The sequence below is a fragment of the Vombatus ursinus genome, unplaced genomic scaffold (genome assembly GCF_900497805.2).
Source record: "Vombatus ursinus unplaced genomic scaffold, bare-nosed wombat genome assembly UNPS02014794.1, whole genome shotgun sequence".
Taxonomy (NCBI): Eukaryota; Metazoa; Chordata; class Mammalia; order Diprotodontia; family Vombatidae; genus Vombatus; species Vombatus ursinus.
The window spans coordinates 28,528,962-28,549,036 of record NW_020954572.1 but is presented as its reverse complement, the minus strand read 5'-3'; the positions used below and the strand labels follow the sequence as shown (position 1 = coordinate 28,549,036).

Below are 20,075 nucleotides of genomic sequence, written 5' to 3'. Positions count from 1 at the left end.
CATGGAAAGTTTCTTGAAAATTGCTAGGAAAAAAATTCAAAACTGTCATAGTACAATTAGGAAATGTGAAAACAAATGATAGAAAGGATAATCTTTAACAATACTATAAATCCTTGATTTCTTTTCCATTAGGTATCTTAATAGTAAACTGCTGCTAAAAACAAAAAGCATTACAAAACTTTTACTTTAGATTTTTAAAGGTTAAATCATTACAACAAAGGATGTCATTTCCTCTTTAAGAAATAAGTTTTTATTCATATAAATTAATATCATTATTATTTGGTTATCTAAGATTAAGAATCTATGAACAACAAAAAAATTCCATTAAACTTTTCTTTGATGTTAAAATAGTTCTATTTTATAAATTATAGATATTAAAAGAAACATAAATATAAAAATAAATAGTTCTATTTTATAAATTTTAAATAAATTAATTAAAAATTATAAATCTTTAAAAAATTTTAAATAAGTTATTTAAATACTATTAGATATGATCTCAATTTATTATGCTAATATAATATTATATTTACTCATGTGTTCCCCTTTCTCTCACTAATTCAGTTATGAAATAATGAAGACTCAACTTCAGAGGTATAGTAGGAATGCGGAATGTGTAGATTCTAGTGACTACCTACATAATTTCTCCGTTTTCCCCAATTTAAGAGGAAAAATAACTGAGAAAAAGAAATTATATTTTAAAAAATACAACAGAATATGACAATCAATTACATGTTTTGGAAAAGTATAGTTACCTAAGTACATTATTTCTACAGATAATTATCCTTGTGACAAACAAGGTATATTAATATTTCACTTATTTCTGTGTCTCAAATCTTCCACAATAGCATTTGGGGGAGAAAGAGAAAATGAATGTTATTTATTTCACAATATTGTATCAGAAATTGGTAATATTTCTAAGGTGCTTTATGATTTTTCTGGTGAAGAAAAGTACACATTACAGAATAATAAAGTACAAAATATTACATAATAGCTAGAGGGTATTTTCAATATAATTCCTAATAGATACTATTAAGTCATTTAATGAAAAGTACCTTCAACTGCAATTATTAACATTTATTTTCTATGTAACAGTATCTTCCTAAAGAATTAAGTGTGTTAAATATGAAAGCACTTAATCAAATTAATTTTTCTAGATAGTCAACCCTAAAATAATTTGAAAACACTTTACTTCTATTTTTATTAAAATATTCTTTTAAACTACTCATTCTAACACAACATTATAATTATAGTATTAGGCATTTAAATAGCACCTTTATGATAGTTGACTCTGTATTATTAGGTTTTAGAGAAATGCCCATTTTGGAAAATTAGCTTTATTATAAGTAAACAAATATGGAAAGAAGTCACACAGCACCACTGCTGAGCCAGAATTATAATTCAAGTCCTACATTTCTTAATCTCTTGCTTTAGCCAAAATCCCCTTTAAGGCTGACAAGTATCCACAGAATCCTATAATCTATAAACTTAAAATGATGCCATATGATAATCCAACATTCCAATTTGGCCATGATCAAAGGCCAGTTAAAATATCCAAAAGTTAAGTATATTAATATGTTATATTAAGTACATATAACTATTGGGTCATTGTTGGAAATAATGTTCTAGAAATGACTTTAAATAATAGAATTAAAAAATCCTGCCCTAAAGCAAAATGAATTCATTTCATAAAAATTTAGTCAATTTGCAATGTAATATTAAGTATAAGTCAAGTTATGACAAAATTAATAATCAGGAGAGATTTAAAACTACAAAACTTGCACAATTTTAATCTTTAATCTGCATTTTATTTCAAAAATCAACTTTTTAGCAAAACATTCAAAACTATACCTAGAATGCATGAAGGAATCAAGGATCTGAATGAAACAGGTGAACAAGAAATTACATAGTTTTAAAGGCTGGGGAAATTTAAATGATCAAAGAAAATAAACAAATGATCAGAAAGTAAGTGACAATTTGGAACATTCAAACAACAAACCAAACACCCACATTCCAACTCTTCCAATAACTGTATGAGTCTAAAGAAACAAAGGCAGATGGCATCTTGCCCAGATTAACAAAGGGGCAGACTCAGAATAAAAAGACTTCCTGGCTCCCAGTCAATATGTTTTTCCTAGTACATTTTGCTAAAATGCTTTCACAAGAAAGTCAATAAATTAATCCCTCTTTTCTCTTGGAGTTTCTTTAATAAAGAATAAAAGGTAAAATAAAATACTCATGCTGGCATTTCTACTGTAAAAAGCCATTCTGAAACCTAATCCATTTACTTACCTGCTGAAATCTTTTTCTGTTTCCAGTTCTTCTTCTCCATGACCAAGACGAAGGAGGTGGCGCTCATCAATGTCTAAAGCCATGATTTTTTCAAACAACTGGTTCAGGGCCTAAAGATCAGGAGAGATAAGTAATGCTTTTCCAGATATTATGATTTACAGTTCGTCAGTCCAGAAAAGGTTAACACTATTTGGGAAGAAATCAAAACTAAAGTGAATAGTACTACAAACCTCAAATTAGGCACTTCATAGCATTTAAAACAAATAGAATAATTTCTACTTTCTGAAATCACCTTCCCATTAAACTTCTGCCTCTAATAATAATAAATGGGAAAAAGTAGCATTTAATTCCTAAAAAAATGAACAAACCACACTGAGCTCTGTTTTATTCAATCAGCATTTCTATAAGGTGCAGGGGCTAGTGAAGTTTGTCTAGTTTGGGCCAGGATTCTTCCAGGAAGCGTATAATCTAAATTATGTAGATGGGAGACAACAATGGAGCTACATAAGTGAGAGGTAAAGTGAAAAAGACAATCTAGAATACTTGACAATACTTATCCCATTCAGCCACTAAAATTCTTCATAGGAAAAAGACAAGTACCATGGACTTGGGAGTCAAGAGAAATTTGAATCCTGTCTTTTGACATTTATTAGCTAGCTATGTGACCCTAGGTAAGTCACTTGATGTCACTGAGCCTCAGTTTCTTCATTTATAAAATGCTGATAATACCAAGAGTATCCACTTCAAGTGGTTGTTGGGTGGATCAAATGAGATAATGTAGGCAAAGTATTTTGTAAACCGTCAACTATTATTATTATGACACTATCACAAGCTATGCCATACTATGTTATTTAAAAGCTACCACTTTCTCAAACTGATTCATAAAAAGAAAGAGCTGTAATCGCTGCAAAGTTTATGAAGTGCTTTAGGGTCTCAAGTTCTGTTTGCAATGACTTATAAACAGGGTTCTAACAAATTCACACTGATCACTGACCCCTCCCCTCCACAATACAAATACAGTGGAAAATATCACTTTTAGGCTGCTCTACTGAAAGAAGTTTGTCTTAACTATAAGGATACTTCCCAAAACATTAACTTTTCATCATATACTTTTCAAGTTTTCTACCTTCATTGCCAGTCCAAATACAATGCAAAAATGAAGTAATGAAAATAATCACTGTTACATTGGGGACTTAGATTTCTGTACAGAGTTGATAAATTTAACAACTTAACTATCTCCTTCTAAAAAAAGAAAAATGGCACCAAAGTCCACCTACTCCTCCAACCTCACTATGAAGCTTTAGCTTTGGTATGAAAGAAGTAAGAGGAATGGCAACAATACAAATATTTAATATTTTTTCCATTTAGTCTCTCCTAACATTTTTTCCTTAGGATAGAAATTTATTCATGTCTGTTGGAGATTTCTCTTGATTTCCTTAGCATCAGTATATCTCACACTGACTACTATTCTTGATGTCAATGTGACTTAAAAAAAAAAAACCAAAAACTCTCCATATAGTGTGCAATGTAAGAGAATACAGAGGCAGGCAAAGGATTCAAATTCCAGGTTCTAGTGCTTCTACACTGACATGATGGACAAGTCATTTAACTTCTCTGAACCTCAGTTTCTGCATATTCAAAATGGAAATATTATTCTTTATATTACCCTAAATTTCAAGAGGGTTACTATGAGGATCAGATGATATGTTACATGCAATTCCCTTTGTAACTATAAAGATAAACATACCAGATAAGTTTATAACAATAACAAATTTATGGACCATTTCAGGCACTTGGGAAAGAAACATGAGTTGGCTAGTATAATAGCAGAGGTGGAAAAGAAAGACTAAATGGAGCTATCTTTCCAAACCCTCCAGGGTCATTTACCTGATTTGAATGGGTAACAATCAGAGTCCTCTGTTCTGGGAAGTTGTGGTACAGATTGGATATGATTTGGACAGCAACATCAGTTTTGCCTGTACCAGGTGGTCCCACAACCTACAAAATAAAATGAGCATGTAAAGGAAATTCATAAGTGATAACAACATTAGAAGGCTCTCAAAGAACAAAGTATCAAGGTAAAACAGGATATTATGATCCTACTTCTTATGCTTCCTAGCTATTCCTGAATTATTTGTAAGGCAAAAGGTAACGCTCCATCAGTCAAAGTTGTAATTATATAGACACGCTCAGATAGTTCTAAATTGAAAGGCTGCCATCAAAAATAAACTACTCAAATAGTAGAATACTTTTTTTAAATTGGGCTTGGTAAAAAATAAACATTTACATGAGTCTGTGAGTACATATTTGGTGCTGAAAAGTAACTGATAAAAAAAGGACCATGAAAAACAGTGACAACCCTCTCACCCCCCCAAAAAAGAATCAAAGACTCATAATTAGAATCATATTCTAAATAAAAGCTTATTAAGATCAAACAAGGTGAAGTATAAGTAGGTAGTGTGTGAACAGTTATATGGAAATACACAGATGGCAATGTATCATACTGCTTTTATTGGAAAGTTATTCTTACTGATTCATCAAGTTTAAATATTAATTAAGAACACAACATACTGACTATAAATCCTACATGGTTAAAACAAAAAAACTACCATACCTAGAGGGCTTTTTCAGTTTTTCGGCGTTACATTTGATTACATTTATAAAACATTGATTACATTTATAAAACATATAATTTTCCAGTCATTTTTGCAGTTGACAACTAAGAAATATTGGTCTGAAAGGAGACTCCTCTCCAAAGTGGCTGATATTCTTGTACCAACACTATAATTATTATAAATCTGGCAGTTCAATAGATTTGTCCCCCAAAAGACCTAATTAAATATAAGTAATTTTTACATTGGTTATTTTCTAACTCCAGTAAAAATCATCTTATATTTTAAAATTATGCTCACTGTCTTTCCAGTGTAATCTTTGCATAATTTAATTTATCTATTAATCAATGTTCTTGAAATACCAATCTTATTAAGGTTACAGGCTGCTAAATTTTGCCTTGTATTTATTTCTTCATTTTTCTAGCACAGTCATAATGCAAATTTAATTGCTCCTATTAAGTCCTATTTCATTGTGGTACAGAAGTGACCTTGGTTCTCTAATGCTATTCCAGACTGCAAGTTCTGGAAGGTCTTATCTAAGGTGAAATGGCTTTGAGCACGAGGCATAGTGACAGATGGTATGTATACTATCTAAGGAATAGTCAGGCTAAGTCTATTTACTAAGTTATAGAGAGGCAGGGGTGGGTGAGAGAGAATGTGTGATATCTGCATGGATGGAATACATATCCATACTGACAATATCACAGATTCCTGAAATACTGAAATAAATATCTCCTCACATATGATCCCTTCCCTTCATCCCTAAAATTACAGAGTAGAGAACAATGGTAAAGCGGTGATATTTGAGGTTCAGAAAAACACCATTACAGTATTGTTTAAAAAAAAATTGAACACTATCTATTTTTAACCTTCAAGTACAGTATAATCAAACCTCTATTGAAAATATTATACCACTGGCTTGTCATCCAAGCCCTTCACAATTAGGTTCTAACCTACTTTCCTAACCTTTTTTTCATAGTACTTGCCTTCTCGAACTCTACAGTCCAGGCAAGCTTGATTCCTTCTTACCCTACTTTTTCCTCCTTCCAGGCCTTCATGTAGGCCAACTCTCATACCTGGAATGGACATACCTACCTCTCCACCTTGATCCCATTTGCTGAATTCATTCCCCTTCCTTTATATTTAAAGTTAATTCCCCTAAGAAACTTTCACTAACTTCCCCCCCTCCCTATTTTAGCTAAAAATGATTCCCCACCCTTCCTCACCTATTTTTTGTTACTGAATTTGCAATTATCATACTCTACACTTGCATTCTCATTATTTGTGTCAAGATTTTAATCTTTCTCCAAAGTGTGACATCATGGTACAGTGGAAAGAGTCAGAAGACTGAGATTCAAAACCTGGTTCTGACACTTAGTATCTTAGATCATTCAACCTCTCTAGGCCTAAATTTTGGCCTAGATGACCCGAAAATTCCTTTCCACCTTTTAATCTATACTCTTAAAAATTTACGACTTATTTCACTGAGAGCAGAGACCATCTACCTTCACGTTTGTGAAGTGTAGTATATAGGAAAGTTCTATGAGTTCATCAATGAGGAATGAAGTCCATCTAAACTTTTTCATACCGAGAGACTCCTGGTTATGTCCTTTAGTAAATTCTCCAATAGGAGGTAGGTGGTGTTGGCCCAATGTACTAGGGGCTTTACTCTAGATTTCTTAACATGGAATGAATACCAATGGAACACACAGACTAGTCACTGGTTATTAATCAACAAACATTTATTAAGCAACTACTATGCTCCAGAAACTAAGAGGCCTGAAAGGAAGAGAAGCCAACACAGATATAAGTATATACAAAAGGAGAAAACAACACACCTAGGTTTATACAAAATACACACATATATGAGGTAACCGTGGAGGGAAGAGACACTTCAGATTGGGGAGAATAGGACAGAACCAGGAAAGGCCTTATGTAGGTTCTTGGACCAAGTGCTTAAGAAAATTAGGGGTTCCAAGAGGAGAGTCATGTGTAATAAAGGTGGAAACGTAGGACAGAGTCAGATCAATGCCAGAGGAGTTTATATAAGATCCTACAGGTAATAGGGAGCCACTGGAGTTTAGAATGACATGATCAGACCTGTACTTTAGGAAAAATCACTTTGGCACCTATGGATATGGAAGAAAGATGGCTGTGAGGAACCAATTAGGAGGCTATTAGAATAGTTAAGACAAGAGGTAATGAGGGCTTAGAATAGAATAGTGGTTATGTGAGTAGGGAGAAGTAGATTGATACATGCAATGTGGATGTAGAAATGACCAGATTTAGCAACTGACTGGTTATGTGGAGTGAGAGTATGGTGTCAAAGATGATGCCATGTTTGTAAACCTGAGTGACTAGAAAGATTGGGGTAGCCTTGACAGAAAAAGGGAAGTTTAGAAGAAGGTAGGTTTGTGAGGAATGATAGTAAATTCTGTTAAGAAATGCCAGTTTGGGGCAGCTAGGTGGTGCAGTGGATAGAGCACCAGCCCTGGATTCAGGAGGACCTGAGTTCAAACCCGGCCTCAAGATACATAACATTTACTAGTTGTGTGACCCTGGGCAAGTCACTTAACCCCGACTGCCTCACCAAAAAGCAAAAAAAAAAAAGAAAAGAAAAAAGGAAACACAAAAACAAAAGAAATGCCAGTTTGACATACAGTTTAAAATGCATAATAGGCAGCTAGCAAAACAAGAGTGGAGTTTGGGAGACAAACTCAGGTTGGATATGTAGACTTGGCAATCATTTGCATAGAAATGATAATTAAACCCATGGAAGCTCATATGGTCTTCAAATAAGTAAGTTTAGAGAGAAAAAAAGGGCCTAGGAGAGAGTCTTAGGGTATACCCACTGTTAGGGAGTGTGTCATGGATGATGATCCAACAAAGAAGACTAAAAAGAATGGATCAAAATGTGGGAAGAGAAACTACAGAACAGTAACACGAAAACCCGGACAGGAGAGAGTAAACAGAAGAGGGTGGGGGTAGCTAGGTGGTACAGTAGCTAGAGCTCTGGCCTTGGAGCCAGGAAGACCAGTGTTCAAATCCGGCCTCAGACACCTGACACTTACTAGCTGGGTGACCCTGAGCAAGTCACTTAACCCCAATTGCTCACCAAAAAGCAAAAATAGCAAAAGAAAAGAAAAAAAGAAAAGAAAAACAAATAACACTTAACGAAGTCAGAGTATTTAAAAAAAAAAAACAGAAGAGGATGGCTAACATGCCAGATACTGTAAAAAGGTCAAGAACAATGAGGTTACTGCTCATTCTTCATACATGATCAGCCTTCTCTAGCCTTACATCTTTTTGGTGGTAGCTTTTATGTCCTTTTTTCCTGCATGGCTTTTGGTTGTCAACACCTTAGGTAAGCATATACCTTTCTGTTTCAATCTTAACTTGATATTAATAATTAGAGGGTAAATACAATAAAGACATCTGTTTTCATTTCTTTCAAACAACCTTTTTTAAAATTTATTTATTTTTAGCTTCCAACATTCACTGCCATATTTTGAGTTCCAAATTTGCTGACTTTATCTGTTTGAAAATTGTTTTGGAATTGTGTTCATACAGTTCCTGAGTTTGTCTTGGGAGGCAGATTCCCGAATATTTTATGTTTCAGTAACTTCGAATGGAATTTCTCTTTCTATCTCCTGCTGTTAGGCTTTGTTAGTAATATACAGAAATGTGACAGTTATGTTTCTTCTTTGCCTATTCTAATTTCTTTTTCTTCTCTTAAGTAATATTTCTAGTACAATAATGAAGTAGTGATAATAGACATCCTTGTTTAACCCCCCATCGTATTGGAAATGCTTCTAGCTTATTCTCATTATTTACAATGCTTGCTGATGGCTTTAGATAGATGTTACTTATCGTTTTAAGGAAGCCTCCATTTATTCCTATGCTCTCTAGTGTTTTTAATAGGAATGGTTGCTGTATTTTGTCAAATGCTTTTTCTGCATCTATTGAGATAATCATATGATTTCTGTTAGTTTTGTTGTTGATATGGTCAATTATGCTGATAGTTTTCCTAATATTGAACCTGCCCTGAATTACTGGTATACTTCCTAACTGGTCACAGTGTATTAACCTCGAAATAAGTTGTAATCTTTTTGCTAATATTTTATTCAAATTTTTTGCATCTATATTCATTAAGGAAATTGGTCTATAACCTTCTTTCTTTGTTTTGACTCTTCCTGGCTTAGGTAAAAACACCGTATTAATATCATAAAAGGAATTTGTTGGGACTCCTTCTTTGCCTATTTTCCCAAATAATTTATATAGTATTGGAATTAATTGCTCTTTAAATGTTTGATAGAATTCACTTGTAAATTCATCTGGCCCTGAAGATTTTTTCTTTGGGAGTTCATTAACAGTTTGTTCAATTTCTTTTTCTGAAATGAGATTATTTAAAAATTTTATTTCCTCTTCTGTTAATCTGAGCAATTTATATTTTGTGGAAATATTCATCCATTTCACTGAGATTGCCAAATTTATTGGTATACAGTTGGGCAAAATAGCTCCTAATTATTGTTTTAATTTCCTCTTCATTGGTGGTAACTTCACTCTTTTCATTTTTGACACTGGTAGTTTGGTTTTCTTCTTTCTTTTTTTAAATCAAATTAACCAAAGGTTTATCTATTTTATTGGTTTATTTTTCATAAAACCAGCTCTTAGTTTTATTAGTTCAATAGTTTTCTTAATTTCAATTTTATTAACCTCTCCATTGGTTTTCAGAATTTCTAATTTGTTATTTAAAATTTGTTCTTTTTCTGCCTTTTTTAGTTGCATGCCCAATTCATCGATCTCCTCATTCTCTATTTTATTCATGTAAATATATAAGAGATAGAAAACTTCCCCTAAGAACCATTTTCGCTGAATCCCATAAGTTTTGCTAAGTTGTCTCATTACTTTCATTCCCTTGGATGAAGTTACTGATTATTTCTGATTTGTTGTTTGACCCGCTCATTCTTTAGGATTAGATTATTTAGTTTCCAATTAATTTTTAGTCTGTCTTTCCATGGTCCTTTATTACATGTAAGTTTTATTTCATCATGATCTCAAAAGGATGCATTTAATATTTCTGCCTTTCTGCACTAGATTGTTAGGTTTTTATGCCCTAATACATGGTCAATTTTTGTGTAGGTGCCATATACTGCTGAGAAAAAAGAATATTCCTTTCTATCCCCATTCAATTTTCTCCAGAGGTCTAACATAGCTAACTTTTCTAAAATTCTATTCACCTAAACTTCTTTCTTGTTTATTTTGTAGTCAGATTTATCTAGTTCTGAGAGGGGGAGGTTGAGGTCCCCCACTAGTATAGTTTTATTGTCAATTTCTTCCTGTAACTCCCTTAATTTCTCCTCTAAGAATCTGGATGCTATACCACTTGTTGCATATATGTTTACTAATGATATTACTTTATTGTCTACGGTACCTTTTAGTAGAATGTAGTTTCCTTCCTTATCTCTTTTAATTAGCTCTATTTTTTGCTTTTGCTTTGTCTGAGATCAGGATTGTTATTCCTGCTTTTTTTTACTTCAGCTGAAGCATAATATATTCTACTCCAGCCTTTTACCTTTACTCTGTGTGTATCACTCTGTTTTAAATGTGTTTCTTGTAAACAATATATTGTAGGATTATGGTTTTTAATCCACTCTGCTATCCACTTCCATTTCATGGGAGAGTTCATCCCATTCACATTCACATTCACAGTTAGGATTACTATCTGTGTCTTTCTCTCCATCCTATTTCCCCATTTATGCTTTTCTCTTTCCTTTCTCTCCTCACTAGAGTTTTGCTTTAGACCACTGCCTCCCTCAATCTGCCCAAGTTTCTATCCATACTCTCCTTTTTCTTTCCCTCCCTACTATCCCCTCCCTCCCTTTTCTTTCCCTTTTCCCCTACTACTTCTTCCCTCCCTTCTACCCACCCCCTCCCTTTTCTTTCCCCTTTTCCCTCCTACTTCCTATAGGGTAAGCTAGATTTCTATACCTAAGTACATTATTCCCTCTGAGCCAAATCTGATGACAGTAAGGTTCAAACAATGCTCATTTCCCTCACTTCTCTCCTATCATAATAGGTCTTTGCACCTCTTTATGTGATGTAATTTACCCTTTTTCTGCCTCCTTCTTTCTTCTTCTCCCAGTACAATCACTTTTCACCACTTAGATTTTTTTATAATCATATCAAAGTCAGCTTATACCCATGCCTCTATGTATACTCCTCCTAAATATCATAATAAAGACACAATTCTCAAGAGTTACAAGTATCATTTTCCCATGTAGGGATCTAAAAAGTTTGCCCTTATTGAGTAACATTTTATTTTCCCCTTTCCTGTTTACCTTTTTATGCCTCTCTTGAGTCTTGTATTTGAAGATCAAATTTTCTGTTGAGTTCTATTCTTTTCATCAGGAAGGTTTGGAAGTCCCCTATTCCATTCAATATCCACCTCTTCCCCTGAAAGATTATGCTCAATTTTGCTGGGTAGTTGATCGTTGGTTGTAATCCAATTCTGCCTTATAGAATATCATATTCCAAGCCCTCTGATCTTTTAATGTAGAAACTGCAAGGTCCTGTGTAGTCCTGACTGTGGTTCCACGATATTTAAATTGTTTCTTTCTGGCTACTTGCAGTATTTTCTCCTTGACCTGATAATTCTGGAATTTGGCTACAATATTCCTTGGTGTTTTCAATTTGGGATCTCTTTCAGGAGGCAACTGGTGGATTCATTCAATTTCTATTTTACCATCTGGTTCTAGAACCTCAGAGCAGTTCTCCTTGATGATTTTTTGAAAGATGCTGTCCAGGGTCTTTTTTTAATCATGGCTTTCAGGTAGACCAATTATCTCTCCTGGATCTATTTTCCAGGTCAGTTGTTTTTCCAATGAAGTATTTTGTTTTCTTCTATTTTTTCATTCTCTTGATTTTGACTGATTGTTGATTTCTCATAGAGTCATTAGCTTCCACTTGACCAATTCTAATTTTTAATGAATTGTTTTCTTCAGTTAGCTTTTGTGCCTCCTTTTCCATTTGGCCAATTCTACTTTTTTTTTTTTAACTTATTTTGAAATATCAACAATCACTCCCATAAGCTTCGGAGTTTCAAATTTTTCTCCCCCTTCCTCCCCAAGATGGCGCAATCTGATATAGGCTCTACATACACATTCCTACTAAACATATTTTCACATTAGTGATGTTGTAAGTAAGAATTAGAAACAACAGGAGGAACCACCAGAAAGAGGAAACAAAACACAACCAAAGGAAAAAAATAGCAAAGAGTGTGCTTCGATCTGCATTCAAACTCCATAGTTCTTTCTTTGAACATGGATTGCATTTTCCACCATGAGGCCTTTGGAGATGTCTCAGATCCTTGTATTGCTGGGAAGGGTTAAGTCTATCAATATTAGTCATCGCACAACGTGGCTGTTACTGTGTATGACGTTCTCCTGGTTCTGCTCACTTCACTCAGCAATAGACCATACAAGTCTTTCCAGGTCTTTCTGAAGTCAGCCTCATTTCGTATAGCACAATAGTATTCCATTACATTCATATACCACAATTTGTTCAGCCATTCCCCAATTGATGGGCATCCTCTCAATTTCCAATTCTTTGCCCCCACAAGAAGAGTTGCTATAAATATTTTTGTACATGTGGGTCCTTCTCCCATTTGTATTATCTCCCTGGGATATAGCCCTAGAAGTGCTATTGCTGGGTCAAAGGGTATGCATATTTTTTATGGCCCTTTGGGCATAGTTCCAAATAGTTCTCCAAAATGGCTGGATCATTTGACAACTCCACCAACAATGCATTAGTGTTCCAATTTTTCCACATCTTCTCCAACATTTATCATTTTCCTGTTTTGTCATGGCCAATTCTACTTTTTAAGGAGTTGTTTTCTTAAGTGTACTTTTTTTCCATTTGGCCAACTGTGTTTTTTAAGGAATTGTTTTCTACAGTCAATTTCTGTCCTTCCTTTTCCAAGCTGTTGACTCTCTTGCATACCTCTCATTTCTTTTCCTAATTTTTCTTCTACTTCTCTTATTTGACTTTTAAAATCCTCCTTGAGCTCTTCCAAGAAGGCTCTTTGGTGGGGCAGCTAGGTGGCACAATGGATAGAGCTCTGGCCTTGCAGTCAAGAGGACCTGAGTTCAAATCCAACTTCAGACACTTGACACTGACTAGCTGTGTGACCCTGGGCAAGTCACTTAACCTCTACTGCCTCACCAAAAAGCAAAAAAAAACAAAAAGACTTTTTGGGTTTGAGAACAGTTCATATTCCCCTTGGAGGTTTCAGATGTGGGTATATTGACAATGCTGTCCTCTTCTGAATTTGCATTTTGATCTTCTCTGTCCCCATAGAAAGTATCTATGGTCATTGTCTGTTTCTGCTTTGTGTTGATGATGTTTGCGTATTTCCTGGCTTTTAAAGTTGAGCTCTGCTCCTGGGACGCAGGGGGCACTGTCTCAAGCTTCTTCTGCTGGGGGCCAGGGGCCTGGCCGGTAGCTTTGTGTGCTGGGGCCTTAGATGCTGGCAGCTAGAGGCTGTAGGGTCTGGCAGCTTACCTGGTGCTGATCTGGGGTCCTAGAGGTGGTGGCTGGCATGTGCTCAGGCCAGGTCGGGTTTTTCTGCATTTCCCTCGTGCTACACTGAAGCCCTAGAGGTAGGGGCAGGGGAGAGGGGATCTGGCCCCTGGAGGATGCCTACTCACCTGCTTCATTGAAGCTTGGAGAGATTCAGCTGCTGGAAGATGCCAGACTGCTGGTGTACATGGTGGTTCTCTAAGCTGTAGTCTGCCAGTTCCCCTGGCTGTGCCAAAGCACTTGGGGGGGTGTCTTGGTGTTGGCACTTGCCTGCTTCACCACCCTGGGGCTCAGGATCTCCCGCTGGTTTGCTGAGGTGGGGCTTGCCACACCTCCGATCCTAAACCGCTCCACTTCCACCAGAGCAAGAGGGACCTTTTCAGTTAATCCCCCAAGCCTCCCAGGCTAAATGCCTGCTGTACCCTGTCTTTCTGCTGTCTCTGCTGTTCCAGGTTTTCTTCTGGGGGCCACCATTTTCTGAGTTTTTAGAGGTCAATAAGGGAGAGTGAGAGAGGCTTACTGCTTACTCCAATGTCTCGGCTCCCAGGGGCTCTTTGAAACAATCTTGCATGATTTAACATACACATGGAAGGCACCTTGATGGCAGAATGCCTTTAAAAGAACATTTTGGTTTATCAAATCAATCAGGAGTTTATTGGTATGTCTTTGTTTTTTATAATCAACAAATAAGCACAATGAAATCTTGTATCCTCAATGTTTAGTCAACTATGTGACTGCAGTGTTGTGATATGCCATGACATACTGTTTCTGAAAGCCTTCTTGTGCCCTTCTCATACCTTCATTTAGATGTCCTCAAAGATCATAAATTTAGAGGTAGAAGAAATCTCAAAAGGCCTTTTAGTAGGCCTTCTCATTTTACAGATGAGAAAACAGAGGTATAGGTAGATTAAGTGACTTGCCCAAGTCCACAAAATCAATATGTGGCAGAAGCATGATTTAAATCCAGATTTCAATACCAAATCATTGTACTTTTCACAGCACCACATTGCTTCTCATTAAAAAAAACCAAAACTTTAAAGAAAGTTGGTAGTCATTGATATTTTTTGGTCTCTTTTTCGTCGTAGTCAGGCCTTGGATTTTCTTCTAGGCATCTGGCATTTTCATTTCTTTAGGATAATTCAGGAACCAGTATCTCAAAACTGTGTCATGATGCAACATCAATTTCCTCTTTGTACCTTGTCAAGCTGCTCTTATTATCTTCATTTTTGTCATGCCATTTCTAGTTGTGCCATTTCTAGTTCATCACATAATGCACTGGGGACTATGATATTACAAAGCAAATATGGCTGTTAGACTATTAATGAAAAGGTTGGCATGTTACAGAAATCTTGATAGATATCCATTTTTATCTATTGCTTTCCTTCCAGTCTCATCCTTAAGTGCTCCTAAGATGATCTGACTTGATTGGGTCTCTTGTCAAGCTTTCTACAAATTCGGTTTCTCTCCATTGCTTCTTCCTGCTTTATGAAGAAATATTGATCATAATCTATCATCTTGCTTCCAAAGGTTTTGTAAATCAATGAGTATTTTTGTGGTTGTTTTTTGCTTTGTTTTTGTGAGGCAACTGGGGTTAAGTGATTTGCCCAGAGTCACACAGCTAGTAAGTGTTATGTCTTTGCCAAGAAAACCCCATGGATGGTATGGCCCACAGGGTCACAAAGAATCAGACATGACTGCACAACAACAACAATAAAACTCTATATGAACTGAGGCAAAATGAAGTATGCAAAACCAAGAAAACACAATGACAACAACTGAAATGGAAAGAACAAAAAAGAAATCGAAACAATGCTGTGTAATTACACTGACCAAGAATGGTCCCAAAGAAGAGGACTAAGAATGCATTTCTCTCTCTTTTTTGCAGAATGAAAGACTACAGGTGTGGGGCACTCTATCAATTGTCAGACTTGGTTGTGATGTTGGTTACTTTTATTCAACTATCTTTTCAATCCTTTTAAAATTCTTTGTTGTAATGGCTGGCTCTTTGGGTAAGGGCAAGAGAAACAAAATACTGGGAAACTAAGTCAATGTAAAAACAAAAAAAACATCCATAATCTTAATAAAGTACTTATTTTTTTGATCAATATAAGAAAATTCTTAAACAGTAACTTTCTTACCATAGTTAATCCAGGCTGCATTCCAGCACGTATAGCCTCTATTTGAGTAGGTGTAAACTGAATGGTGTTGCTGTAAACAAAATAGTAGATTAAAACTGATAGAAAATATGGATAAATGATCTCATAGGCAAAGACAGATGAAACAAAATAATATATGGAAAGCACCTGATGAATGTGAGCTATACTAATTATTACAATGGAAATTTAGACCAAAAGGGAAAGGATCTTCTTCCTTAATTGTTTCAAAAGTCCCTAAACGTGACCATGCCCCACTCTAAATGTCAAGTAGAGCTGAATTTATCATCTGGGGATGATCACCAGTACTGTTATATTATCTTGGGAAATTCTTAGGGAAAATGAAAGAATAGATCCCCTCCAGTACTGATTATGGTACATTTGCCATAGCACTGAGTACCCCTAATCTCACCCTGACCCCAACAGAAGGAAGGGACTGAACTCCAGCTCCCAATCAGGGAATATAGTATGACACAAATTAGATTAAACAAGTACTGCACCAGAAACAGTGCTAGATTATCATTAATGGCATACAAGCATGGGTACTTCTGCTGTTTATGTGATATGGGAATACATCAGCCTAGGCAAGATGTTTGTGTTCATAGGATCATTAATTTAGAGCTGAAAAGGAGCTTTGAAGACTATCTAGTCCACCCCTCTCATTTTACAGATAAGGAAACTCTGGCACTAAGATTTTAACTGACCTGCCCAAGATCACAAAGGATCTCACACCAAGCCAAGATGTGAATTCAGCTTCTCTAATTTCAAAACACCATGTTGTCTCTAAGACTAAAACAAACTAAACACTGGTGTTTCTCCCCATAATTCCAAGGGTTTCTTTTTGAAATGTCCTAATCGTAGAATGCCAAAAAAATCTGAGGTTTTCTTCTGGCTCCCACATCTGAAAGACAGATATCTTAATACACATCAGTTTTTACTAGGGCTTTCAGAAGAGTCTATTAACCTAAAGAATTTAAAATGTAGCTGAATTAAGTAAGCATAATGATCACCTAACTGCTAAGCATTAAAGTTAAGGTGATTTGCAGCCAATCCAGAATATAATGGACATATGTATACATAGTGTGTATATGTGTATATAATATGTGTATTACATAGGTATAATTGCATAAAGAAACATTACCGTTTGGGTTTATTATAAGGATAAGGACCTCTATTAGGAATAACATGAGGTTCAACAATTAAAGTTTCAGCTTCTTCAACACTTTCATCTTCTCCATCTGCTTCTTTCCGTTTCTTCCCTTTCCCATTTCTTACTGGGAAAGTTATCCTATAACACACAAAGTTGAATTACTTCTTGAAAGCTCAAGTTATCTAAATCTATATTATATCCTATCTGAATGTTATAAGTCTTAATTTCCAAAAGAGAAAGCCCTGAGCTGTCTTACCTACAGCATTGGCTCTACTTTTGATAATGAACATCTTTCCAGAGCTCAAAGCAAAGGAAGACAAGGAGTCAATCACAACCAATCGGGCACTTTCTTTTACCACTACTCCCTAGAGTTTGAGACTTTCCAACTTTTTAAACTAACAAATTTGGTTACTGGGGTGAATAGGATTTCGAATCAAAAGGGGCCTTAGAGTTCATTTTGTTTGACCCCCTTATTTTGTTGATAATGAAACTGAGGTCCAGAGGGGCTAACTAACTGGCCCAAGATGACACACAAAGTAAGAATCAGAGTAAGATGTGACATTCTTGCTACATGACTATAAAAAGAATGAGATACAACATACAGATGGCCTGAGATACTAAGTGAATAAAAAAAAAGTCTCTGGCAAGTTGGGTAAATTATCTGTAGATAATTCGAAAACAACTAGAATCAACAAAGGATAAACGGAGTGATGTGACCATGGTCTTCATCAGTGGGAGTGTTCATGCTGATAAAAATCAAAGAATCTTCTATGGTCATAGTAAAATATATTTACGTAATATTAAATCATACTAGAAAGTGAGTGTTTTACAATTTATGAAAGAAAACCAGAGTAAAAGGCCAGAATCTTTCCTTTTAAAAAATCCCAAAATCATTTGCCTATTTTTGTGGAAAGCTAATTCAATGGATGAGAAATCATTTTTATAGCATATGATATGCTACTTTATTGGAATAATGGCATACTTGGAATACACTTCAGTAAAAAGCTATTAACATAGTAGCACTCGGGCAACAAACATTGGCAGAGTGTGTGGTACTATATTAGATAGCTTTTCTTGTAGTTTTCAAATAACACTTGCACTGTAGTAAGGTTATCCATGTAATAGACTCAACTAAACAAATTTATAACCATCAGTACTCTACACATGGCAAAGAGAGAACACATAACTCAAATAAAATCCTGCCATGATATCCAAATTTTATTTTAGCCAATAATTTCAATCTCCTTTCTCAGACTGACTACAGAATGGCAAGAAATCAATTTCTAAAATTCAGTGTATCAGTCTCTGACCTTACCTGAAAGGGGGGACCTGTAGGGCTGGGTTATCCACAGTAACTTTGACATTATAACCAGGAAAACTGGCTTTTAAGTGATCAATGGAAAGAAAAGTATCATTGAAGTCAAGACAGGCAATCTGATTAGGCATTTTTGAGTAATGAGCACTACTTGGATCTCCATATCCTAGGATGATATCGTGTAGCCAGTCAGGTACCACACAATCTGTATTCATCAGGTTCCGAATGGTCTCTAAGACAGCCTGTCAGTAACAGAACAAAATGATTGTGTTAACGTGACATCTCAAATATCTGAGCTTCACTGGCATGGCTCTCTAAACTAATCCAGCATTCCAGAGTGTTTCATGGCAAGAAGTTATTTTCTGCTGACAGGTGCTTGGCTAGACTGAATCAGCAGCTATATTTTCTACTGATACCAAAGACTGAATTAAACAAAAGATCAAACTTAACTAGAACAGTTTATCCATTAGGAGGTCATTTAGACATAATGACACAAATGAGTTTAGCACTTGGTTCCTAATGGAAAGTAGAGTAATCTGACTCAGGGTCTGCATAGCAACAAGTAAACATCATAGAAAAAGTCTATAAAGAAAAAGCTTCCACTTTGAAACTCTTTAAACTTTTATCTCCTACCCGAGGAAAAAAATTACAAAAACCCCCAGAATTTCAGGGAAATATCATATAACCTAATAAACTCGAAATTGCCATAAGTCAACAGAGAACTGTAATAATAGTTAACACAGAAATTCACAGAGGGATAAAAGCAATTAGCAATTGCTAATAACAAATTTCTTTGAAACTGACAAGAGGGTCTGCAGAGTCTAAAATCAATTACATTTATGCTATAATACTATACAAAGGAAAATATTTAAAATAATAATATTCTCTCTCCTTTCAAATGCTAGCAGCTTAAAACACTCTTGAATTCAGAACTAGAATACAAAATGTTACTTTTGTTCTAAATTTTGATTGAATTTCTTCTACTACTGAACAAGATTCAATAATCATTCCAAAGAATGAAGGGTTGCTTTCATCATGATACCCAAAGTCCACTATAATTTTACAATGGAGGCCATTTGAAATAAAATGGTATAAATAATAGGAAGACTAAACTGGCCAAATGGAATCTACTAGTACACAACTTAATAATAATGGATCTGACTTGTCAAGCTCAATGGAGAACATAATTGCTGGGTAACTTAGTTTGAGAACACATATACCAATCCAAAAGACCTGGGCTACAATTTCCTCATGTAAAATTAGGTTAGAATAGATATTTTCTCAATTATTTGATGATTCCAGATTATGGAATTATAAGATGTTAGAGTTGGAGACCTTAGCAGCAGGGTATGGTGGAAAAAGCACTAGATCAGAAGTCCAGCTCTTTTATTTATTCTACCTGTGTGACCTTGGACAAGTCTTTTAACTTCTTTGGTCCATACATCCTCATCTGTAAAATAAGAGGATTGGACTAGGTACTTCCTAAGGGCCCTTCCACTTCTAAATATTATATTTCTATGAAATCAACTGATCCAACCCCCTCACTTCAAAGAGATGGAAACAATTCAACTAGACCCTTAGACTCAGGAGGCAGTTTACCAATTAATACTTCAGAGTAAGTATTAAAAAAGAAATCTTCATTAGCACAACCTTCCATTCCTCTGTACCTAGAATATATGCCTAAATAGGGGTTATTTTAGAGCTCAGGAGCTAGGTATAAAGTTAAACCAGTCACTTATCAATTTAATTTGACCTTTTGATAAGTTTTCATGTGTCTATTCATCTATTACAAGCCTCTCATGTTAAAGAGAACGAAAGTGAGGCCCAGAAAAGTGACCTTCTCAAGGCCACACAGTGGCATCTGTAAAAGCAAGGATTCAAGCTTGGGGACAGATTCCAAATTCAGGATCCTTTCCATTGTCACTACACTAAATGTCTAAAGTGTTTTCTTTAGTTTCCATTTGGATAGTATTCTT

The 20,075-nt window shown here is 35.2% G+C and overlaps 1 protein-coding gene across 1 annotated transcript in view; it reads right to left on the bottom strand.

Moving 5' to 3' along the window:
• Positions 1-20,075, bottom strand: part of AQR (aquarius intron-binding spliceosomal factor) — a 109,409-nt gene that overhangs the window by 30,025 nt on the left and 59,309 nt on the right. The window contains exons 20-24 of the mRNA XM_027870100.1: positions 18,100-18,341; positions 16,776-16,922; positions 15,620-15,689; positions 4,177-4,287; positions 2,290-2,399 (exon numbers count right to left, since the gene is read on the bottom strand). Coding sequence (XP_027725901.1) covers positions 2,290-2,399; positions 4,177-4,287; positions 15,620-15,689; positions 16,776-16,922; positions 18,100-18,341 — 680 coding nt within the window. The remainder of the gene's footprint in view (positions 1-2,289; positions 2,400-4,176; positions 4,288-15,619; positions 15,690-16,775; positions 16,923-18,099; positions 18,342-20,075) is intronic.